The sequence below is a fragment of the Girardinichthys multiradiatus genome, chromosome 19, assembly GCF_021462225.1.
Source record: "Girardinichthys multiradiatus isolate DD_20200921_A chromosome 19, DD_fGirMul_XY1, whole genome shotgun sequence".
Taxonomy (NCBI): Eukaryota; Metazoa; Chordata; class Actinopteri; order Cyprinodontiformes; family Goodeidae; genus Girardinichthys; species Girardinichthys multiradiatus.
Window position 1 is genome coordinate 9,273,369 of NC_061811.1, and position 24,756 is coordinate 9,298,124.

Genomic DNA, 24,756 nt, shown 5'->3' on the forward strand with positions numbered 1-24,756 from the left:
TCTTTAATGGGCAACGACGACAGAGAGAAAAACAGTTAATGGCAGCAATAAAGTGCAAATAAAGCATCAAAAGAGTAGAGAGAGTGCTCACTAACTGCTATAGCAGCCAAACCCTCACTTGGTGATAAACTTGTGGGCATAAATTATTTCTGACTGAAACATTATTTATAAAGTACTGGAGTGAAAGACATAAATGACTCAGCAGAGCAGAATACACTGATCACTGAGCTGAAAACTCAAAAACTGAAAGAGGCAGCAGTGAAAAGCAACAAAAACATCTAAAAAGAAATGTAAAAGTTTATTATTTGTAGACATTCCAGTTACTGAAAAAAATAGATATTTGGAAACTAACACAACCGCCTCTGCTCTCCAGATGAGTTTCTGCCACAAATGCTGCAGATCCAACGGGACTCACCTCACGGTTAACATCCATCTTTGGATTGTGCATTCAAACACTTAAAATTCCCACTCTGGAACAAATTAATTTGGTTTTGTTGTTCCAGAACATTTGGTTCTATCAGAGCAGAATCTGTGAAACCATCCTTGATCCTGATAGACCAAACTCCTCAGCCAGCTTCAGTTGGATATGCTGAAGCTGCTCCGTGGTGCTGACTGGGAGTGCTTTACACCATGCACCCTGTAATATGAGGGAAGGGCTCGTGATTTAGGTGGAACATCACACAGAAAGAGGAAAACGTTCTGGACCGATGATCTACATTGAATGGGTTTCATCATTTCACCTAGATGAGATTAAACTGGAGAAAAAACTGAGGTTTGTATTTTTTGGGAAAGGTTTATTTGTACCAATCGACATAAATACACTTATATTTACAGGCATATTTACAAATTAACATATTTGCAAGCATGGTAGAAACAGAGAACTTTAGAGAGGAGCAGCAAAACTGAGGAACATCAATGTATCTCAGAACAAATAGGAACATTTCATCCCATCAAGAAAACGGAGTCAATATTTACAGATTCATGTGAGCAGCATTTACAGTTTCATCTTTAAACAGTAAATGATCAGTTTGGATGGAAACCAGTTAAACATCCTGATGGTGGCGCTCAGTGCCTGCTGCTGCCCTCAGAGAGGATGCGACTGGGCTCTGTGAACTTGGCCGTAGCGATGTAGAACAATGTTGGTCCTGGAACGAGAGCGAGCAACGGCAGGGACAGCTCCAGTTTATCCAGTAGGCAGATAGAGATTATTCCATAACCATGGAGCAGCCAATGGCTGAAGAGAACCACCAGACGCTTCTTCTTGGAGATAAGAGACTGGAAGGACTGGTGGGGAAGAACACAACAATTATTATTATGTCCAGAAGGCAGTTCTGGGGTTTTGTGTTGAACACTGCTGTTCCAACTTCATCTGACAACATATACAGGGGAGACCTTACCTGAATCTCAGAGGCAGACATGTAAACAGCCAGCGTGACCAGTGACAGGACCAGTATGATGTAGGGAAAGGCATAGTCTGCAACACACATTCAGATTGTTTAACCCTCAGATCCTGCTGACGTTGTTATGTAACAGTAAAACACTCACACAGCAGCCCGCCGCCGACCGCCTGCAGCACGGTGACGATGGGGAAGAAGTACAGAGCGGCGTAGATGCTCCTGAAGCGGTCCGTCTTCCCAAGGCCACACGCAATCTTCTTCACCAGCAGGGGGCGTAGCAGCATCATCATTACCAGGCAGAAGGCGTAGTAGATTAACACTACGGTGTAGCTGAACAACAGCAACACAGACTGATTTAAAGACTTAGATTGAGATAATCAATTCAAGGTTTTTTAGTTGGCCAGAATAAAAGGCCGTATTTTTTAAATGTAACAAACTTAGCATCAAAACTGAGGTTGTTTTAGTAACCTGTAGTGGTAAAATTCATATTTAACAAAGGAAGAGATCGATTATCGTCAGCTTTTTATTTGTAAACCTTGCATTTTCGTCAGACATGTGTTCAAGAGGTGTGCCGTATCTGCTCTGATTAGATAAAAAAGACAGTGTCTCATAACAGCATTTCAAGAAAACTCCCATGAAGCCTGGGCCCCTCAGGCAGGGCGGAGGTATGACCTGTTAATTCTTCTCTAGGGATGTTGACTAAACCCTGCGGTGTTTGAGTGGCATCCTGAGACTTTCTGATGCTAAACAGAGCCAAGTACACTAAACACAAACATAAATAAGGCATGCAGCTGGAGAAACAAAGAGTGAATACTTTCATCAGGTCATGCAGGGTTGTAACATAAAACTGTTTTCTAAATGTTCCAATTACAAACCTCAGAAGAAGGCTGTGAACAAAGAGTTTGCAGACAAGTCATTTTCCCCCAAGTCTAACAATGAGAGTTAAGAGACTTGAAAGGTTTTCTGGAGTTTTTAATAACATTGGGAAACCATTTTCTAAATCCACATTCAAGCAGCTAAAATGAACAGATTGTTATGATCCATCAACATCCCATAATAATCCACCAACATCACTGGCAACTAATGAAGCACATCCTTTCACAGTAAAATGCGCTACGGCTGCAGTCTGTAGCTCACATACCGGCTTCCTTGACTCCTGATTACACAAGACAAAAACTAATAAGACTCGAGTCTCAGACTACGAGTCCAAGTCAGGTCTAAAGTCTTTAGGGCAAACATCTAAGTCGAGCCTGAAATCTTTTATTTTTCCGACTTAAGAGCGACTTGAGTCTCATATTTGAGTCGCCATCTCAGGGATCAGGTCTTGGTCCGTGACTCAGAGGAACACCACGGGTCTGCTGGGCTGTTAAGAAGGTTCAGAGAGAAGCTAAATGTTCATTTAGAGAACTATGTCCATATAAACCTGAGAGACTGGTCTTTACCTCTGACCCTGGGTTATTGTGTAATTGAGCAAACAGAAAGCAGAACTGAAATCAAGCAGTCCCCTCTAACCTGCGGTGTGTGTGTGTGAGTGTGTGTTTGTGTACTCACAGCGGGTACACGGCCTCCTGCGTGCAGTGTAAAGTGTTGACGTAGTCCGGGCTTGGGTTGTACAGCATGGTGTACCAGTCGGACAACATCTGGACCCGACATGACCGGATGCTGAGTTTTCCCACTGGTTCAGTGAGCAGCAGAGTGACCACAGCTGACACACTGCACTCCAACATGGCGGTGGCGTGCTGCAGCAGAGCGCTGGAACTGCAAACACACAGAAAGACCACACTCAATATTTTCTGATTGGCTAATTTCTATAATCCAGTGTGAAGAAATCAGACAGAAAACACTGAAGCTCTTTTTACACTGTTGCAGGAAGGCTTCCAATTAATTATTTTATGGAAAGAAAAAAAACTAAACTCTAATATTTTACATATTTATCTCTGCTTACAATTACAGTCTTGACTGCCTGCTAAGACACCTGAGAGATCCTTTAGAGAAGGAGAATCAGATCAACAGTGGTACAGAACCAGAGCCTGGTTGAGTGGACCTAAGGCATCTAAGAGAGGAGCCTGAACTGCTGCAGGTGAAAATTCGGAATAATTGTGAAAATAAAAGAAAGTTGTTTTGTCTTGCCTCCTCGTTTCAGTCTTCCTACATTTTGTAACTCTGAGTGTTTTGGGTTTGGCACCAGAGTGTGTGTGTTTGGTCCGGTCTCACCTCTTCTTCCCAGAGTACCACTCGATGAAGAACCAGTGCAGCACCAGCGGCAGCATGGCCATGAAGCCCAGGTAGAGCCAGTCATAGAGTTCAGGGGACTCAATGCAGCGCTCACAGACCTTCTGGATGTTGGCCCGCTCTCCTCGAGGACAAACCTTCCAACAGAAACAATCAGAGTTAAAGCCTCACTGGATCTGGAAAAAAGTGTGTTTCTGCCTGATCAAACAACAGGAAAATCAGAAAAAACGAATCTTTTTGATGATGTAGGGTCAGCAGAAGGGATTGTTTTTACATTAATAGTTGAAGGGTGATCATTCCAAGTTAATTTGTGGGTTTTCCAGCCATCATTTTCGATAGTTTTTTTAATAATTTCTTGTGCGGAATTAACTTGGCTAGAAGGAGGAGAAGGGGAAGCAGGTGTTTACTGAAACTCCTGCTGGTTTTCCTTTAGGAAGCAGATGTGTTGATGTTTAGATTTTTTTTGGATTTCAATAAATCGATCCCTCCGGTTTGGACTCTCAGAGTTCCAGCTTCATCTTCAGAGGGAATAATGAAACTGCTGCGGACGCAGCTTTAATTCGAGTGTAACGAGGCATCACCAGACAGCGCACACAATTCTCACTCTGTCTGTCTGTCACGAATAAAAACCACATTCTCGGTTTTCCCAACAGCGCTAATGTGTAAACATTAACACAAGCAGGTCAGATCTGCTTCAACAAATATATATAAATAAATAAAATGAATAAATAAAATAAAACACCAAAGACTTCCCACCTGGTGGAACAACATTAGGAGCAGATTGCTGTGTCAGAATAAGTCAGGATCATTTGGAAAATCTCAGAAACCAGCCGGGATGTAATACTGTGACTACTGACTGTTCACAGTGTGTCTACTGGCATTTAACCAGCTGACACACTGCTGTCCATCACATGATCAGTCTCAGAACCCTCAGGCCTTCTGGGTTCTTGTTGGTCAACTGCTCCGTGTGATAAACAATACTCCCCAACTAACCACATGGTGCAGATATGCTAATTCTGAATCAAACTGAAAACATGAAAGCGGGTGTGTGGTACTTACTCCACACTCTCCCTCCACCGACCCATTCATCATGATCCGACCGCAGTACAGACCAGGACATGTGGAGCTCACAGCTACTCCTGGAACAGAAACAAGCACAGATAAACATGTTGTGGTCCCTGGATGATGCCGGTTTTTACTCTGTAAACTCCAGGTTTTTCTGGAAAGAATGTGCTCAAAATTGAGCTGAGGTGCATACTGTTCCCACTTAACATCCTTGAGATGTTTCTACAGCTTAAATGGAGTCCACCTGTGGTACATTCAGTTGATTGGGCGTGATTTTGAAAGACACACATCTGTCTATATGAGGTCCTACAGTTGAAGGAATTGTCTGTAGACCTCCGAGACAGAATTGTCTTGATGCAAAGATCTGGGACAGGATATACAGGTCCTTCTCAAAATATTAGCATATTGTGATAAAGTTCATTATTTTCCATAATGTCATGATGAAAATTTAACATTCATATATTTTAGATTCATTGCACACTAACTGAAATATTTCAGGTCTTTTATTGTCTTAATACGGATGATTTTGGCATACAGCTCATGAAAACCCAAAATTCCTATCTCACAAAATTAGCATATTTCATCCGACCAATAAAAGAAAAGTGTTTTTAATACAAAAAACGTCAACCTTCAAATAATCATGTACAGTTATGCACTCAATACTTGGTCGGGAATCCTTTTGCAGAAATGACTGCTTCAATGCGGCGTGGCATGGAGGCAATCAGCCTGTGGCGCTGCTGAGGTCTTATGGAGGCCCAGGATGCTTCAATAGCGGCCTTTAGCTCATCCAGAGTGTTGGGTCTTGAGTCTCTCAACGTTCTCTTCACAATATCCCACAGATTCTCTATGGGGTTCAGGTCAGGAGAGTTGGCAGGCCAATTGAGCACAGTTATACCATGGTCAGTAAACCATTTACCAGTGGTTTTGGCACTGTGAGCAGGTGCCAGGTCGTGCTGAAAAATGAAATCTTCATCTCCATAAAGCTTTTCAGCAGATGGAAGCATGAAGTGCTCCAAAATCTCCTGATAGCTAGCTGCATTGACCCTGCCCTTGATAAAACACAGTGGACCAACACCAGCAGCTGACACGGCACCCCAGACCATCACTGACTGTGGGTACTTGACACTGGACTTCTGGCATTTTGGCATTTCCTTCTCCCCAGTCTTCCTCCAGACTCTGGCACCTTGATTTCCGAATGACATGCAGAATTTGCTTTCATCCGAAAAAAGTACTTTGGACCACTGAGCAACCGTCCAGTGCTGCTTCTCTGTAGCCCAGGTCTGGGGAATGCGGCACCTGTAGCCCATTTCCTGCACACGCCTGTGCACGGTGGCTCTGAATGTTTCTACTCCAGACTCAGTCCACTGCTTCCGCAGGTCCCCCAAGGTCTGGAATCAGCCCTTCTCCACAATCTTCCTCAGGGTCCGGTCACTTCTTCTCGTTGTGCAGCGTTTTCTGCCACACTTTTTCCTTCCCACAGACTTCCCACTGAGGTGCCTTGATGCAGCACTCTGGGAACAGCCTATTCGTTCAGAAATTTCTTTCTGTGTCTTACCCTCTTGCTTTAGGGTGTCAATAGTGGCCTTCTGGACAGCAGTCAGGTTGGCAGTCTTACCCATGATTGGGGTTTTGAGTGATGAACCAGGCTGGGAGTTTTAAAGGCCTCAGGAATCTTTTGCAGGTGTTTAGAGTTAACTCGTTGATTCAGATGATTAGGTTCATAGCTCGTTTAGAGACCCTTTTAATGATATGCTAATTTTGTGAGATAGGAATTTTGGGTTTTCATGAGCTGTATGCCAAAATCATCCGTATTAAGACAATAAAAGACCTGAAATATTTCAGTTAGTGTGCAATGAATCTAAAATATATGAATGTTAAATTTTCATCATGACATTATGGAAAATAATGAACTTTATCACAATATGCTAATTTTTTGAGAAGGACCTGTAGAAAACAGTTACGCTGCTTTGAAGGTCTGTTGTGGGTTCCTTCTAGTTGCCCATGTGGTGGGCCTGGACACCATCAACTTGACTCCAACAAGTGGAAAAAATCACGGAGGGCATGTCAGCATCTGAAGGTTGAGGTTTTTTATTTACACACCTCCCAAAAACTGAAGTGCAGAGTAGCAGAAAAGATGAGAGGAAAAACTTGATATACAGGTCCTTCTCAAAATATTAGCATATTGTGATAAAGTTCATTATTTTCCATAATGTCATGATGAAAATTTAACATTCATATATTTTAGATTCATTGCACACTAACTGAAATATTTCAGGTCTTTTATTGTCTTAATACGGATGATTTTGGCATACAGCTCATGAAAACCCAAAATTCCTATCTCACAAAATTAGCATATCATTAAAAGGGTCTCTAAACGAGCTATGAACCTAATCATCTGAATCAACGAGTTAACTCTAAACACCTACAAAATATTCCTGAGGCCTTTAAAACTCCCAGCCTGGTTCATCACTCAAAACCCCAATCATGGGTAAGACTGCCGACCTGACTGCTGTCCAGAAGGCCACTATTGACACCCTCAAGCAAGAGGGTAAGACACAGAAAGAAATTTCTGAACAAATAGGCTGTTCCCAGAGTGCTGTATCAAGGCACCTCAGTGGGAAGTCTGTGGGAAGGAAAAAGTGTGGCAGAAAACGCTGCACAACGAGAAGAGGTGACCGGACCCTGAGGAAGATTGTGGAGAAGGGCCGATTCCAGACCTTGGGGGACCTGCGGAAGCAGTGGACTGAGTCTGGAGTAGAAACATCCAGAGCCACGGTGCACAGGCGTGTGCAGGAAATGGGCTACAGGTGCCGCATTCCCCAGACCTGGGCTACAGAGAAGCAGCACTGGACTGTTGCTCAGTGGTCCAAAGTACTTTTTTCGGATGAAAGCAAATTCTGCATGTCATTCGGAAATCAAGGTGCCAGAGTCTGGAGGAAGACTGGGGAGAAGGAAATGCCAAAATGCCAGAAGTCCAGTGTCAAGTACCCACAGTCAGTGATGGTCTGGGGTGCCGTGTCAGCTGTTGGTGTTGGTCCACTGTGTTTTATCAAGGGCAGGGTCAATGCAGCTAGCTATCAGGAGATTTTGGAGCACTTCATGCTTCCATCTGCTGAAAAGCTTTATGGAGATGAAGATTTCATTTTTCATTACGACCTGGCACCTGCTCACAGTGCCAAAACCACTGGTAAATGGTTTACTGACCATGGTATCACTGTGCTCAATTGGCCTGCCAACTCTCCTGACCTGAACCCCATAGAGAATCTGTGGGATATTGTGAAGAGAACGTTGAGAGACTCAAGACCCAACACTCTGGATGAGCTAAAGGTCGCTATCGAAGCATCCTGGGCCTCCATAAGACCTCAGCAGTGCCACAGGCTGATTGCCTCCATGCCACGCCGCATTGAAGCAGTAATTTCTGCAAAAGGATTCCTGACCAAGTATTGAGTGCATAACTGTACATGATTATTTGAAGGTTGACGTTTTTTGTATTAAAAACACTTTTCTTTTATTGGTCGGATGAAATATGCTAATTTTGTGAGATAGGAATTTTGGGTTTTCATGAGCTGTATGTCAAAATCATCCGTATTAAGACAATAAAAGACCTGAAATATTTCAGTTAGTGTGCAATGAATCTAAAATATATGAATGTTAAATTTTCATCATTACATTATGGAAAATAATGAACTCTATCACAATATGCTAATATTTTGAGAAGGACCTGTATACATGATATTTACAACTCCTTATCTTTCTCTTCGTGCTGCCCATCAACATTACCTCCTCTGTAACCAGGCCAGACTGACACCAGCAGAACCAGAAACTCTTCTTATAAACCCTAAGCCCCACCCCACAATCAGATCAGCCAACAATTAATCATTTATTTTACTACCAAACATTAATGACCCCAAAAACAATCAATATTAACTTCTTGCTTTCATTCTGAAGCTCTTGGTTTTCTTTAGTTAAAAATAATCTACCATTAAATTTTCTGGCGGAAGAGTACCGACTTCCTTTATAAACAGGACGAAGCGTTACGCCCACTTTTACTCAAGCTGCCACAGGCACCCGGACAACGCTACATGAGTGAGTACCATTATGTTTAAATGTGAATGTATGAGTACCGATTTCTACGTGCGCCTCCAAGTGTGCACCCTTGGTCGCCACGGACTACAAGAAGGAAAGATGAATGTGTAAAGCGATCTGGCGGTAGCTGTCATATACTGCGAGGGACATGTAATTGAATGGGTGTGTAGGCACATGCATTGCAATGTGTGGGTGTGAACAGGTGTGTGCGTTCTATCAACGGAAGGGACAGAACTGCTCCGTCACAAGGTCCCAATGAGCAAAGTAGCCTCCATCATTTGTAAAGGGAAGAAGTTTGGAACCACCAGGACTCTTCGTAGAGCTGGCCGGCCATCTAAACTGAGCCATCGGGGAAAAGGGCCTTAGCAACGGAGGTGACCAAAAACCCCATGGGCACTGTCAGATCTTCAGCGTTCCTCTTAGGAGAGAAGAGAACCATCCAGAAGGACAACCATCTCTGCATCAATTCACCAATCGGGCCTGTACGAGAGAGTTACCAGACGAAAACCATTCCTTAATAAAAGGCATATGGCAGCCTGTCTGAAGTTCACCAAAAGGCACCTGGAGGACTCTCAGACCATGAGAAACAAAATTCTCTGGTCTGATGAGACAAAGATTCAACTCTTTGATATGAATGCCAGGCATAATGTTTGGAGGACCGCTCCTTCCCAGGCCAATACCATCCCTACAGTGAAGCATGGTGGTGGCAGCATCATGCTTCACTGCATCATATGGGGATGTTGGAAGATGAGACATCCTGGATGAAAACCTTCTCCAGAGCGCTCTTGACCTCAGACTGGGGCGACGGTTCATTTTTCAGTAGGACAATGACCCAAAGCACCCAGCCAGGATCTCAAAGGGGTGGCTTCAGAACCACTCTGTGACGTCCTGGAGTGGGCCAAGTCAGAGTCCAATTGAACATCTCTGGATAGATCTTAAGATGGCTGTGCACAGATGTCTCCCATCCAACCTGATGGAGCTTGAGATATACTGCAAAGAAGAATGGGTGAAACTGCCTAAAGATATGTGAGCTAATCATATTCAAAAAGACTTGAAGCTGTAACTGCTGCCAAAGGTGGATCAACAAAATATTAAGCCAAGGCTGTGAATACTTGTGTAAATGTGATTTCTTAGTTTTCCCTTTGTAACAAATTTGCAATAATCTCTAAACTTTTTCACATTGTCATAATTGGGCATTGTGTTCAGAGGTTTTGAGGAAACAGATTAATTTTAGAATAAGGCTGTAACATAACTAAATATGTTAAAAGTGCAGCGCTCTGAATACTTTCTGGACGCACTGGATGCATATTTGGGTTTTAACAGACACCCATCTCTCAGGTTTACAGAGAATGATCCGAAAAGGAGAAAATATCCAGAGACCATCAGTTGTATAAATAGAAGATGTAGGCTCTGCAATGAGTGACGTCACGGCAGTTCATCTGACGTCAGTCCTGACAGATCTGGACAGATTAAAGGGAAACCGTTTTTTTTGTTTTTGTTTCAATTAACATCCAAACAGATTAGAAACAAAGTTCGGAAACATTCAACCAGTATCAGTTTGATCTAACGGCGACCATTGGTTCTGCTTAAGAAGTTTGGATGATGCTAACTGAATTATGGTCCTGAAACGGTCCAAACAGCAGAACTAGGAGTTCCGGTTCAGTTCTACTGAGTGATCAGAGAGGAAATGAAACCGCAACTCCAACTCACCCGAACTCATCGTCCAAACAAGAATCCAACAGGAATAATAACACAGGAATGATCCCGGAAAATCGGGTTCTGTTGATACACTCCGACCTGCTTCCGCCTGCTCCTGTTTAAAAGGAGCGGTGGCGCCCCCAGCTGGACCGGAGCAGCAGCGACTCCTCTTCTTCTTCTTCTTCTGTGTTATTTTTTGGCAGTTGGCAAATAACTTGAAGATGTGCATTACCGCCACCGACTGGTATGGAGTGTGGTTCTTCATGGTTTTAAATCTTATTTACTGTTACAACAATCAAATTTTATTTATTAATTTAGTGCTTTTGAAAAATCTAATTATAATTTGAATATGTTTGCTACCTAAACTTCTTTGCAAAGTATCTCTCAATATAAAATTTTCTTTAATACCTACAAATTCTCTCCTTAAAATTGTTCTTTCTTGTTCATATTTCTGACACTTCAATATTACATGTTCTATTGTTTCCTCCTCTCCACAATAATCACATTTTCCTGTATTATGTTTCTGTATTTTAAATAATGTAGAATTAAGTCCTGTATGTCCTATTCTTAATCTTGTAATTAATCTTTCCTCTTTTCTGCTCCTTCTTCCTGTTCTTACTTCTCCTACTATCTTGTTGATTCTGTAAAACCATCTTCCTTTCTTTTCTTCATCCCACCTTTTTTTCCACTCTTTCCTGATTCTCTGTTTAATTATATTTCTTGCCTCTGACCTACTAATATTTATTATAAAGCTAATGTTGTTTTGTGTTGCCTTCTTTGCCATCCTGTCCGCCTTCTCATTCCCTCCAACTCCTACATGTGCTGGTACCCATAAAAACACTAATATTAATCCCATTCTTTTTATTCTAAATAAAGTAAGTTTTATTTCCAACAAAATGTCTGGTCTACCCTCTGAATGATTATGTTTTAAACTTAATAATGCTGAACTTGAGTCTGAACAAATGATTGTTTTTAATGGTTTTATATCCTCCACCCACTGCACTGCTAACAATATGGCTAATAATTCTCCTGAATATACTGATAATCCATCTGTAATTCTTTTTCCTACTTTTATTTTAAATTCTGGTATTACAAATGCTACTTCTATTTTTTCATCTGTTTTTGATGCGTCTGTGTAAATCTGGACATAATGATAGTAATTGTTTATATATTCCTGTATTATACTTGAATCTAATCTACATTTTGGATCCTTTTTCTTTTCCATCAACGCCACATCCACCACTGCTTCTGGTAACAGCCACGGTGGCACTACTGGCAAAGGCAACATTGAACTTATTTCTTTTTCATATATTTGAAATTCTTCTGCTATATTATTGATAATCCAACCAAAACTCTTAACTTGTTTTTTTTCTTTTTCCCAGCATGGTTTTAAAATATCACGTGTGGGATGATCCGGATTATTGCTTTGTACATTTATCCAGTAATTTATTGCTAACTGTTTCCTTCTTAGATCTAATGGCATCTCTCCCATCTCTACCTGAAGTGCTGCTATTGGACTGGTTCTGATTGCTCCTGTTCAAATTCTTAAAGCTTGATGTTGTATATTGTCTAATTTTATAAGATGAGTGTTTGCTGCTGATCCATAAATTATACTTCCATAATCAATATTTGATCTAATTAATCCTGTATAAATTCTTTTTAATGATGTTCGATCTGCTCCCCAATCAGCACCAGCCATACATCTCATAATGTTTAATATTTTTTTGCATTTATCTATGATTTTTTCTATATGTACTTTCCATATATTTTTTCATCAAACCATATACCTAAAAATTTATATTTTTTACTTGTTCTAAAACTTGATTGTATAATTTTAGTTTTATATTTTCTCTTTTCCTTCTCTGTGTGAACACTATTACTTTTGTTTTTTCCACTGAGAATTTAAATCCCCATTGATTTGCTTATTGTTCTATTCTAATAATCTCATCCTGTATTTTCTTTTCAATAAGTTTGATATTACGACCCCTTTTCCATATAACTCCATCATCTGCAAATAGTGAACAACCGACTTCCTTACCAATATTTTTAAATACATCATTTATCATTATAGAAAACAATAACGGACTTATAATACTTCCTTGAGGAGTACCATTATCTATTATATATTTATCTGACAATTCTTGACCAATTCTTACTTGTATTGTTCTATTGGATAAAAAATCTTTAATCCAGTTATACATTTTTCCAGTAATACCCATTTTATTTAATTTAATTAATAATCCTTCAACCCACATCATGTCATAAGCTTTTTCTATGTCAAAAAATACAGCTACTACATTTTCTTTGTTTATTTGTGCTCTCCTTATTTCATATTCTAAACATAATGCAGAGTCATTTTTGCTTCTCCCTTTTCTGAACCCATTTTGATTTCTAGATATATATCCATTAATATTTAAATAATATGTTAATCTATTATTAATCATTTTTTCCATTATTTTACAAATATTTGATGTTAATGCGATCGGTCTATAATTTCCTGGTTTTGTGTTATCTTTTCCTGGTTTAGCTATTGGAATAATTATTGTTTCCTTCCAGCTCTGTGGCAGCTCTCCCTCCTCCCAGACTTTATTGTATAATTCTAATATTTTGTCTTTTGCTTTGTCATTAAGATGTTCTATCATCGTATAGTACATTTGATCTTTTCCAGGTGATGTATTTTTTGTTTTCCTGGTTACAAAGTTCAATTCTCCTTGTGTAAATGGTTCATTTATTAATTTATTTGTATCTACATTATTTTGCATTAATTCTTTATATTTCATCTTTGTGATTTCTCTACCTTTCTTTCCCTCTTCACTAATATTATTTGAACTATGAATTTTACTAAATGTTTTAGCTAATATTTCTGCTTTTTCTTTATCTTCCGTTATAGTTATATTATCTATTTTTAATATATGATATCCATATTCTTTTCTAATACCCTTCATTCTTTTAATCGTTTTCCAAATTTGATCAATTTTTGTTTCTCTCCCTACGGTATTACAAAAGTTTCTCCAATATTCTCTTTTTGTATGTTTAATGATCTTTCTTACCTTTGCCTGCTTTCTTTTGTACTCAATTAGATTCTGATAAATTGGGTTACTTTTTAACATTTTAAATGCTTTATTTCTTAATTTTATTACTTCACTACAATCTTTTGTCCACCATGGCACAATTTTTTTATCGTTCTTTCTTCCTCCTTTTTTTATTGATTCTTCTGCAGCCTGTAATATTTTTTTACAGATATTTATATTTAAACTATTTATATCAATTGACTCATCTATTTCTTCCAATTTCTTTTGACTTAAATATTTAAATTTTTCCCAATCAGCCTTATTAAAGTTCCATCTTTTATATAATCCTGTATTCCTGTTATTTATTAATATTCCTGTTATGATTTTAATGGGGTAATGATCACTACCTACTGTTGTATCTTTGGTAATGTCCCACTCACAGTTATTAGCTAAACAATTTGATACTATTGTTAAATCAATCACAGATTCTGTACCTGTTTTTACATTAATTCTTGTTCCTTTTCCATTATTTATACATACCAAATTTTTTATTTCCATTATTTCTTCAATAACTTGTCCATTTTTATCATTACATTTTCCCCATAATGTGCTGTTAGCATTAAAATCTCCACATCAGATTACTTTTCCTTCTAAGTATCCCATTAATTCATCCATCAACTCAAATGATAATATTTTACATGGATTATAAAAATTTATTATTTTACATTTTTCCTTTTTATTGTAAATTTCAACTACTATATATTCTAACTCTTTGCCTTTTCCTAATATCTGATATTGTATACCTTCTTTTATAAATATTCCACATCCTCCTCCACTTCCTTCTTGTCTATCTCTTCTGATACTATTGTACCCTTTAAACACAAAATCTAGGTTTGGGTTTAACCACGTCTCCTGTATACATATAATTTCTGGTTTTTCTTCAATTCCATCTATATACCATTTAAATTCCTGTTCATTAGCGATTAAACTTCTTGCATTCCACTGTAATATTATCATATATTTCTATCAGCTGGGGTTCCTCCTTGCCTCCCATCTGTTTCCAACTTTTTATTAATGTTTTCCCAAGATCCTTCTTTAAACCCTAAGAACTTTTCTGCTCCTCTGACTATTATTTTAATCTTTTCTGTTTTGTGTTTAGCCTGTTCAGTGCAGTTAATGACATAAGCTATGAATAATATCAGTTTTTCCACAGACATTGTAACATTTTCCTCTGATTCTACTTTTCTTTGTTGATAATCTTGAATCCTAATTTGACCTTCATCCCTTGATCTTTCTTTCTGTACATTTTTGACTGCTTCAGCATAGCTTATGTTTTTAGTCATTTTAATTTGTTGGATTTCTTTTGCTTTCTTCCTTACCTCACATCCCCCGAACGTAACTCTATGTTGCCCTCCACAACAGCGACTCCTCTCTTTTCAATATCCATTTTCTACTTCCAGCTTTAATCCCAATGCAATTAACGTGCCTTCTCCGTTTGGATTATCTTGACCTTGTATAAATCGGTAAATGCTGAAACTGAAATATTAAAAATATCCTGCTTTTTCACCCCTTCCGTCATAAACTGTGGGTTTTTGTTTAAACATAAAGCTGTAGTTACAACTCTATTCAGCTCTAAGGGGTAAAGTGGTGTGTGTGTGTGCCTTGTTGTGACACTGAAAACATGTCAACACCATCATGTCTTCAACAGTGTTCAGAAACAAAACTAACAGCAAGTAACCCTATAAAAAGACAGTGATCGCATACTGTCATCTCCTTAATCTGGTATTATTCTATGCATTCTGTGTTGAGTCCATAATATTATTAATATATTTGTAGCCCTTTGTGGTCGGTAAACTGTGTGCATTATAAATAAAATATATTATTATTATTATAATTATTTACAAGAATGTTTTATATGTGAAAAAAACTGATTACATGTTTCACCCCTTTACTTATTTTTCAGCAAAAGAAAATAACTACACTAAACATTGTTTAGTTATTTTAACTAAAACTGAATTAACAAAATTATTTACTGGTAAAGTATATGTTTAAGTGCATTTTGAAAACATTTTGTTTTCTATTGGTTACCCTGTCTTTTTTAATTTGCAGATATCAGTCACCAAATTTAGTATTAAAATTAAAACATATTTTGGACATAAAAAAAACTCATTCATATAAATTTAATGTTAACTTGTGTATTTCTATTTGAAATACCCAGTTTCTATACTTACTTTGGTTTCTGAACCAAACACATATTTTTTCTACTGGAAAAATGAAAGAAAATACATTTTCTTCTTGACGTCAACACAGAAGGTACAGAAAATTTCTATTTTAAATCATTTTTGTCATGCTTTCATATTATATTTTATTTGTTTTAATTGTATTAATATTTTAATTTAACTTAATTTAACTTGTTTTTATGCTTTTTTTAAAGTAATATTTTATTTTTACTTTTTCATCTAACCTAAATTTGAAACTCGATGATACGTATCAAGTTCAGAGTGAGCTTATAGATCTCAGTCATCAAGCACTTCCAACTCTTACAGTTCCTGTCATGTCAGTGTTTCTCCAGGCCCATATGGCTTTTTCTTTGTTCCTTTAAGATATTCCAAAGTATTTTAGTATCAGATATTGATAATGCACCACAAAAGTAAGAATCGTTTCTTGTGTTTTCTCTCTGATTGTTTTAAACATTTTCTCTGTCTCAAAAACATTATCTCCATGTTTCCTGCCCCAGCTGTGTCCTCCTCAGCCAGACTGAGAACAACGACCCCGCCCTGGTACCATCCTACAAACCTGGGGCAAATTTTAGCAAGAATTACATTGGCATTGGGGCTTCAAAGTTTCGAGGGTCCTAAAATACATGTATTCATTTATTTAAATGAATGAAGGATTTAAATTGTTTTTTTTGTTTTTTTTTTAGGAATTTCTAAAAAGGTTGAACCCATATATCATTGTGATGTTCTGGTTCTGTGTTGTGTTGACCTTATCTATGTCAGAGTGAGAATAAAACAGCAGGGAACAGCACTAGGCTGTTTTAAATCTTATTTGTCTGACTGACTCCAGGTTGTTCATGTAAATGATAAATCATCTTTAAACTCCAGGGTTAATTGTGGAGTACCACAGGGTTCAGTACTTGGGCCATTTCTCTTTACTGTATATATGCTATAAGCATGTCTTGGAGACATAAAAGCTTGGATGACTTTAAATTTTCTGCTTCTAAATTCAGACAAGACAAAAGGTGTTGTCTTTGGACTGGAGTCTTTGAAAAAGAAATTGCTTAGTCAATCACTTAACATGGATGGATTTAATTTGACCTCCGGTAATAAAGTAAAAAACCTTGGTGTTATTTTTGATGTCATTTAAATCCCATATTAAACAGGTTTCTAGGATTTCCTTCTTTCATCTCTGGAACATTGCCAAAATTAGAAATATCCTGTCTATGAGTGATGCTGAAAAACTAGTCCATGCATTTGTTACTTCAAGGCTGGACTATTGTAATTCTTTACTATCAGGATGTCCACAAAATGCAGTTAAAAGCCTTCAGCTGATTCAAAATGCTGCAGCAAGAGTTCTGATGAAAATTAAAAAGAGAGATCATATTTCTCCTATTTTAGCTTCCCTTCATTGGCTCCCTGTTAAATCCAGAATTGAATTTAAAATTCTCCTCCTCACATATAAAGCCCTTAATGATCTAGCTCCATCATACATCAGAGATCTGATTGGTCCATATGTTCCTAACAGAGCACTTTGTTCTCAGACTGCAGGTTTACTGGTGGTTCCTAGAGTCTCTAGAAGTAGAATGGGAGGCAGATCCTTTAGTTATCAGGCTCCTCTCCTGTGGAACCAACTCCCGGTTTTAGTCCGTGAGGCAGACACCCTGTCTACTTTTAAGGCTAGGCATAAAACTTTCCTTTTTGATAAAGCTTATAGTTACAGTGGCTTAGTTTATCCTGAGCTATCTCTGTAGTTATGCTGCTATAGGCTTAGGCTGCTGGAGGACATAATGACCACTTTCACTGTCTTCACTACGTTCTCACACTACTCCCCAATTTTGCATTATTTGCTGTTATTTTAGCTTTTTAACCCTTTCTCTCTCCTAGACATGGTGATTGACTGAGCTTCTGTGACTAACTCTATGTGCTCTCTTTCAGACTCTAACCTTGAAAACTGGCTCAGAGTTTATATGTTTTTTCTTTCTAGGTGAAACGACTAAAGGAGCTACATCCATTAACATTTACTTTTCCTTCCCATAGAAAGGACTCCTGGATCAGTGCTTCTTTGTTCTCTTTGTGTCTCTGCTCTGTTCTTTCAAACCTCCAGTCGGTCGTGGCAGATGGCCGCTCACACTGAGCCTGGTTCTGCTGGAGGTTTCTTCCTGTTAAAAGGGAGTTTTTCCTCTCCACTGTCGCTACATGCATGCTCAGAATGAGGGATTGCTGCAAAGTCAACGCCAGTGACTGTCCACTGTCTTTACATGTTCATCAAGGAGGAGTGAATGCTACAAGTCACTGACTGGATGCAATCTGCTGGGTTTCCTTAGATAGAAAAACTTTTTATCCAATTTGAATAAATAACTGAATCTGACTGAACTGTTCAATGGTTAGGATTAATTGGAATGTATGAACCTGACTGTTGTGAAGTGTCTTGAGACAACATGTGTTGTGAATTGGCATTATATAAATAAAACTGAATTGAATTGAGTTGAGTTAAAAACCTGAAAATTAATAAAAATCTGTGCGAAGTTCCATACCATCATTCCTCACAGAGACAATCAAGCTGAAGGACAAAACGAGCCACAAAACACAAACGGTACCATTCAGAACCCTGAAGAACACGCCTCCTGCTGGTCCAAATAGTGCAACTGCTAATGTAACCATGGAGACCACTGAGAGAACCAGGCCTCATTAAAATTTTACACGATGTGGCAGGGGTCACGTGGCTGATATGATCACGTGATTGCGTCTGAACTGGTTTGCAGACCAGTAAACACCAGAACGAACCAGCAGCCATCTGACTGCATCATCAGTGGTTACCGTGGCAACCGTCACAAAGCCGTTACCACGTCCACGCATTTACCGTGACTTCAGCTGCCGTACTGTGTCCGCATCTCATAAAAACGCAGCCGAACCCGCAGCGTTACATCCGGTCCGCGCGCGTTCGGAGCGAGATGACGGACACAGGAGGAGCGCGAGCTGACAGGAAGTGACCGAGAGCGGATCGATGGATGTGATTAGAAATGGTAACCCAGTGGGTCGCATTAATAGCTTAGAGCGGTTCTAAGGAGGTTCTCCCTCCTTGATCGGTGTTTCTGCTCATACAGGTCAGTGGTTCTGATCCAGATTCCGTCTTCCAGTTCAGACAGGTCCGTATCCAGGATGTTTGTTTCTGCTCAATCTGGGTCTGATCCAGAATCAGTTTTTTCACTCAGAGTGGTCTGTGGTTCTGATTCAGGATCAGTGTTTCATTGTGAACTGCACCATGAACTGAAGGTCTGTGATTCTTAGTCAACTGAAATATTTGAACTGAGCTGCAGATGCTGCAGCACATCTAGACTGGGTCCACATAAAGCCACCAGTTGAATGACAACAGGTTCTGAGCTGGTTATGGTTCTGAAACAGTTCTGTGTGATATGCTTCTAAATGTGGGAACATCTATATTTAATGAGGACTCCTGCGGATCAGTCGCAGCTTCAGTGGATGACCTCTCCATCTGGGAGCTGCTGTCAGGAGACGAAGGTCAGCAGCAGGCGGTGAATGTAGCTCAGACCAATGTCAATAATTGATCAGCAGCTGCAGGACTAACTGGGAGCTGATGGGAACCAGTTCAGATGCAGAAACTCGATGGATTCTCCTGTTAGCAGGGCTCTTCAGTCCGGCTCCAACTACACAGGCGACTCCGTGGGTTCGAGTGTTACCACCTCACCTGTAGAACCCAGGTAACTCTGTTCACCCCACATTGTTTCACCTGCGAGAGGTTGCAGCTCCATTTAGACCCCGAACACACCAACAGAACATCAGTCACTCATAGAACCAACATAATGTAAACATATAATGCAGGTTCTCCTTAAAAAAGTATTCACAACCCTTTAACTTTTTCACATTTCACAAACTTCACCATGTTTTTTATTGAGATTTTATGTGCTAAAGCAAAATAGAGCATAATTATGAAGTGGAAGGAACATAATATGTGGTTTTCACTTTCTTTTTACATATAAAAACCTGAAAAATGGCTCACATTAAGGCAACACTTTTCTTTTCGTTGAAGCTGTAAGTATTTTAGGGTCTTTCCCTGTCAGGTTAACACATCTGGAGGCTGATATCTTTGCAAGAGTCCAGGTTAGACTGAACATCTATGAAAATCAGTTTTTAAGTGATGCTAAAGATTCTGGGTTGGATTTAGGCCCGGACTTTGACTGGACCATTCTAACACATATATACTTTGTCCTAAGCTGTTTTGTGGTGGCTCTAGTTGTATTTTAAGGGTTGCTGTTCTGCACTACTGGTTGTGATGGTGTGTTCAGGGTTATATGCAGTGTTGTGACTGGACGGTGATTTGAAGCTACAGGTCAGTGTTTGACCTGTAGGTCGGTGTTTGACTAATTTCTCCCTCTTTTCTGGACGTGTTTCCAGGGTCGTCTCCATAGCAACCGGCTTGGTGACGGCAGCCACGCAGGCTGCCAGGGGAGCGTCAGGAAACCTCTCGGCCCTCAGGAAGCAGAGGGGCACCGACTTTGGTGATATCCAGCTGCCAGCGATGGCGGCAGTTCTGAGTGCTGCTGACGGTAACTCAGCTCTGCAGGGCGTGGCTGTGGCGGCTCAGGCTCTGGTGCTGCTCTTCATCTTTCTTCTGTCAAGTCTGGGTAACTCTGCGGTGGTCGTAGTTATCATCAAACACAGACAGCTGCGAACAGTGACCAACGCCTTCATTATGTCTTTGTCACTGTCGGACTTCCTGACGGCCGTGCTGTGCCTGCCCTTCTCCTTCGTCATGCTCTTCATCAAGGATGGTGTCTGGATGTTTGGAGACGCCTTCTGCGTGGCCAATGGATTCTTCAACACCTGCTTCGGGATCATCTCCACGCTCACCATGACGCTGATCTCCTTTGACAGGTATTACGCCATCGTCAAGCAGCCTCAGGCTAAGATCGGCCGTCAAAAAGCCACCCAGCTGCTGGTTGCTGTGTGGTTAACGGCGGTGGTTTTCTCCTTGCCCGGGTACCTGCTGGTTCGGACCTCATCAGGAGTCCATAAACGAGGGTTCTACCACTGCATGTACGTGTTCCATCCTGGCAGCTCTGGTGTAGGGAAGGCGTACAGCATCTCCCTGATCGTGGTATGCTACCTGCTGCCATTCTCCCTCATGTGCTTCTGCCACTACAACATCTGTAAAACAGTGCGGCTCTCTGAGATCCGAGTTCGGCCCGTCACCACCTATGCGTACCTGCTACGATTCTACAGTGAGATGAGAACAGCCACTACGGTTCTAATCATGATCGTGTTCATCATCTGCTGCTGGGGACCGTACTGTCTGATGGGCCTGGTCACAGCCATCGGGAACTACCGGTTCAATCCGGCCATGGACACTGTGGCCATCTGGCTAGCGTGGGCCAACGGTGCCATCAACCCCATGATCTATGCTCTGAGGAACCCCAACATCTCCATGCTCTTGGGCCGCAGCCGGGAGGAGGGCTACAGGACCAGAAACATTGCTACCTACCTGTCCAGCCAAAGCCGGAACCGGGTCAGGGACCGGTACGTTAGCCGAGCCGGGACCAACAACAACAGCCGACTGTCGAGCTCCAGTCCTGGAAAAACAGGAATGGCAGGAGGAGGAGAGGTGGCTATGTGGGCCTGCAAGAACCCGGCCGTGTTCTTCTGCAGGGACACCCAACACGACACGTCGCTGCCAAATGCTGGTGGGGAGCTAAAGACAAAGACGGCCGATACCAGCCTGTGACCGGGTCAGAAGCAAGAGTCCTTCTGTTGGATTCCTGGTTTGATCCAGAAACCTGAAGGACCATCTGTGCCGTTGATGTTCTGACATTTGAATGCAGATCTTTTACTTTGCTTTGACGTTTAAGGAGCTTTTTTTATGAGAAATGTAAGCAGAACCTTTGTGTAAATGATTCATCTAGAGGCGGAACAAGAACCAGCTCTGCGTTTCCTTGCTTTTCAAAGTGCCAAACGTTCCTCCCCGGGAAAACACTGTTCAGTTCTTCAGATCCGGTCTCAGAGTTTTTCCATCATGTTACTTCAGAAAACTAAACATCTAAAGCTGTTTTAGATAAAACTAAGTGACTTTGACGTTCATAACGCTGTCTTACAACACCTTTACTTTCATCTGAAGCATGTTTTACACCAAGTCCAATACTAACCATTGAATTAACAACTGCAGTCATAAAGAAGAAGAGAAGGTTTGTTATAGTTTATAATTAATGTTTCCTAAAAGAATCAACATGGAAAATGTATCAGTTTATTGGTGATTGCAGATTAAAATCAAGTCCAGTACAAATAAATTAATATCAAACCTGGTTCTAATCTAAAACACGAGCAGTTAGAGAGTTAATTAAAAGACAAATGCTCGCTCTTCTGTATGAGAAATAAACATGATCAAAGACTCTCCAGCTGTGGTTCTGTCTGCCACAAACCACTCTGAAGACGCCAAGGTCTCATCTGGCACTGGGTTTTGGATGGGCTCTAGGTTCACTTTGGATACCTTAGTGTGAAGAAGGTGCACTCAAAAAAAGTTACTGAAAGTGTAAAAGATGGGTGGAAAGTTAAAAGAAATGGCAAAGCATTATTAAAAAATAAACGTAGTGTAGAGGACGATGCCAAGCAAACATTTACAACAGGGTGATCAAACCCAGTTCTGACTTGGCCGGGTCAGGCTTCTTTGATGGACTAAAGCGTTCTGTTCAGTTTCCAAATTACTACCACTGGAACTTGCACTTTTACCTAGACCAACCAATCAAAAGGAGACTTTTTTGGGAGCTGCGTCGAATTATTCACCCTGTGAGGTAAAGGGGAGTCTGAAGTCAACGAGTTACTGAGAGGTTTTCCTCTCTGATGTTGGAAAGTTTCACAACATTTCAGCTTAACTGAAACAAACTGCTAAGTGTTGCTTTGCATATCCAAGGTATTTTAAAAATAAAATCAACCTACTGAGTAAAAGCAGTTTAATATTCAGGATTTGGACATAATGAACATCCAGTATTGAAGCTTTTGTTGATTTTTTAAAGTATTTTAATAAGAAAGAACTATGAGGGTTAACCTTCATGATACCTTGTTGTGCCTCTTTAAAAAGAGTCCAATGCAGCTGCAGACAGTTTTTAAATAACCAGAAACAGTACAACAGCAGCCTAGAAGGTTGGTTTTGACTAAATGATAAAATCCAGCTGGTTAGGTAAAGTGGGCAGGGGAGCAAGGGGCATCTATCTGGAGATAAAAGGGTTGGCTGGACTGTGATGGCGTCAGAAGGAGGTTCAGAGACATTACCCAGAGCGAGATGATGCTGGAGGTTTGGTAATGAGCTGCAGCATGGTGTGTTCTCCTCAGGCAAGAAACACAGGGAACACGCAGACTGAACACGGATTAAAATCGTTCATGTCTCATTACCAACGTTTTTACTCAGAGTAAAATCTTTAAATCTTTACCAACATAGTCTTTGGAGAGTAATTCTAATGCACAGGAGAAAAAACTTGATTGTGAAAATAAACTGATAGCTGCAGGATGTCTCAAGGTGTTTCGCAGCTGCTTGTAACTCCTGAACCATAAACAGGAATTACCAGAGGGATCAAATGTTTAGTTTGTTTTTTAATTTGTGATTCAAAATGATTTCAGGAAGCTGGACTCAGTTGCTCCACAAGGTGAGCTCAATATTTAAGGTTCATAGTAGTTCTCCAGTAGATGTCGCTGAGAGTCACCCTCTTTAGGGTGCTACAAGCGGTACCTATGCAGATGTTTTGTTGCATTTATTCAGTCTCACCCTTCTGTCAGTGCTGCAGGGTTTATCCTTTAATTTGATGACATTCACGAATGTTCTGCAGAAACATTTCCTGGGATAGTGAAGGCATCATCTGTCCCCATCTATCATATCGGAAGGACTTTAGGTAATGCAGTACTGAGCTCTAACAGGACAACTATGAAGCCAGGTCCATTATCTGAGGCTAGGAGAATATTATCATTGTCTCGTCATTCTGGAACTATTCAGAATGAATAATTCCAGTCGATATAGTGGAAGTGGGACCAAGTCATTGTTTTGCAAATCTCAAGTCTTTCCAATGGGTCCCTGGTCAAGTCCCAAGTTAAGGAAAAAGTCAAAACATGCAAGTTTCTATTCAAGTCTAGCCTAAAGTTCAGATATTAAGTCTTAACCAATTATGTTTAACAAATATGATATTTAATCACAGGGTGACGCTAGTTTCTAAAGATCATTAATGTGATTTAACAGATGTATTTATCTGCTGTAATAAGTGTTACTGAACTTTAAGATCTTTAAAAATTATAAAATCAATGCTGAAGTTGCATTTCACAGTAAATATTAGCCCAGTAGGACAACAAAGGGATTATTTATTTCTGCCTTTATTTACTAAACCTTATTGATCTTTTTTATTGTTTTGAACCACATTTCTTACTTTAAAGTGTCACTGTCTTTAGCTGCACGTGTTTCTAAAATAAATGAAATGTCTTCCAAGAACATAGTTTTATTGTTACTCACCTTCTTTATGGATTATTGCACTGCTCAAAAAAAAAAAGGGAACACTCAAATAACACATCCTAGATCTGAATGAATGAAATATTCTCATTGAATACTTTGTTCTGTACAAAGTTGAATGTGCTGACAACAAAATCACACACAAATCATCAATAGAAATCAAATTTATTAACCAATGGAGGCCTGGATTTGGAGTCACACACAAAATTAAAGTGGAAAAACACACTACAGGCTGATCCAACTTTGATGTAATGTCCTTAAAACACGTCAAAATGAGGCTCAGTATTGTGTGTGACCTCCATGTGTCTGTATGACCTCCCTACAACGTCTGGACATGCTCCTGATGAGACGGTGGATGGTCTCCTGAGGGATCTCCTCCCAGACCTGGACGAAAGCATCCACCAACTCCTGGACAGTCTGTGGTGCAACGTGACGTTGGTGGATGGAGCGAGACATGATGACCCAGATGTGCTCAATCGGATTCAGTTCTGGGGAACGGACGGGCCAGTCCATAGCTTCAATGTCTTCATCTTGCAGGAACTGCTGACACA

General features: G+C 40.1%; 2 protein-coding genes across 5 annotated transcripts; one reads left to right on the forward strand and one right to left on the reverse strand.

Annotated features, from left to right (window-relative positions):
- Positions 1 to 777: 777 nt before the first annotated feature.
- LOC124855550 (jnk1/mapk8 associated membrane protein) lies at positions 778 to 18,371 on the reverse strand. 4 transcript variants are annotated; one of them, XM_047345507.1, is made up of 7 exons: positions 18,306 to 18,371; positions 4,689 to 4,768; positions 3,612 to 3,766; positions 2,949 to 3,155; positions 1,546 to 1,727; positions 1,398 to 1,474; positions 778 to 1,284 (listed from the first exon to the last, which is right to left on the reverse strand). In XM_047345507.1, the coding sequence occupies exons 1-7, from the start codon at positions 18,367 to 18,369 to the stop codon at positions 1,066 to 1,068; spliced, it is 984 nt and encodes a 327-aa protein (XP_047201463.1). In that variant the 5' UTR covers positions 18,370 to 18,371; the 3' UTR covers positions 778 to 1,065. The 4 variants fall into 4 exon arrangements, with proteins under 4 accessions (XP_047201463.1, XP_047201464.1, XP_047201462.1 ...); XM_047345508.1 differs by having other exon boundaries at positions 18,243 to 18,355; XM_047345506.1 differs by lacking the exon at positions 18,306 to 18,371 and adding an exon at positions 10,491 to 10,646.
- A 92-nt stretch (positions 18,372 to 18,463) lies between these two features.
- LOC124855549 (G-protein coupled receptor 135) lies at positions 18,464 to 24,191 on the forward strand. The gene is made up of 2 exons (XM_047345505.1): positions 18,464 to 19,427; positions 20,122 to 24,191. The coding sequence occupies exons 1-2, from the start codon at positions 19,333 to 19,335 to the stop codon at positions 21,446 to 21,448; spliced, it is 1,422 nt and encodes a 473-aa protein (XP_047201461.1). The 5' UTR covers positions 18,464 to 19,332; the 3' UTR covers positions 21,449 to 24,191.
- The last annotated feature ends 565 nt before the right edge of the window (positions 24,192 to 24,756 follow it).

Bases quoted from the DNA above. Each gene is read 5' to 3' on its own strand.
- LOC124855549 (XM_047345505.1), top strand. From the start codon at position 19,333: ATGGATTCTCCTGTTAGCAGGGCTCTTCAGTCCGGCTCCAACTACACA. The intron at 19,428-20,121 runs GTAACTCTGTTC...ACGTGTTTCCAG, and splicing joins ACCTCACCTGTAGAACCCAG to GGTCGTCTCCATAGCAACCG.
- LOC124855550 (XM_047345507.1), bottom strand. From the start codon at position 18,369: ATGGTTACATTAGCAGTTGCACTATTTGGACCAGCAGGAGGCGTGTTC. The intron at 3,156-3,611 runs GTGAGACCGGAC...GTGTGTTTGCAG, and splicing joins TGGTACTCTGGGAAGAAGAG to TTCCAGCGCTCTGCTGCAGC. The intron at 1,728-2,948 runs GTGAGTACACAA...GCTGTTGTTCAG, and splicing joins CAGGAGGCCGTGTACCCGCT to CTACACCGTAGTGTTAATCT.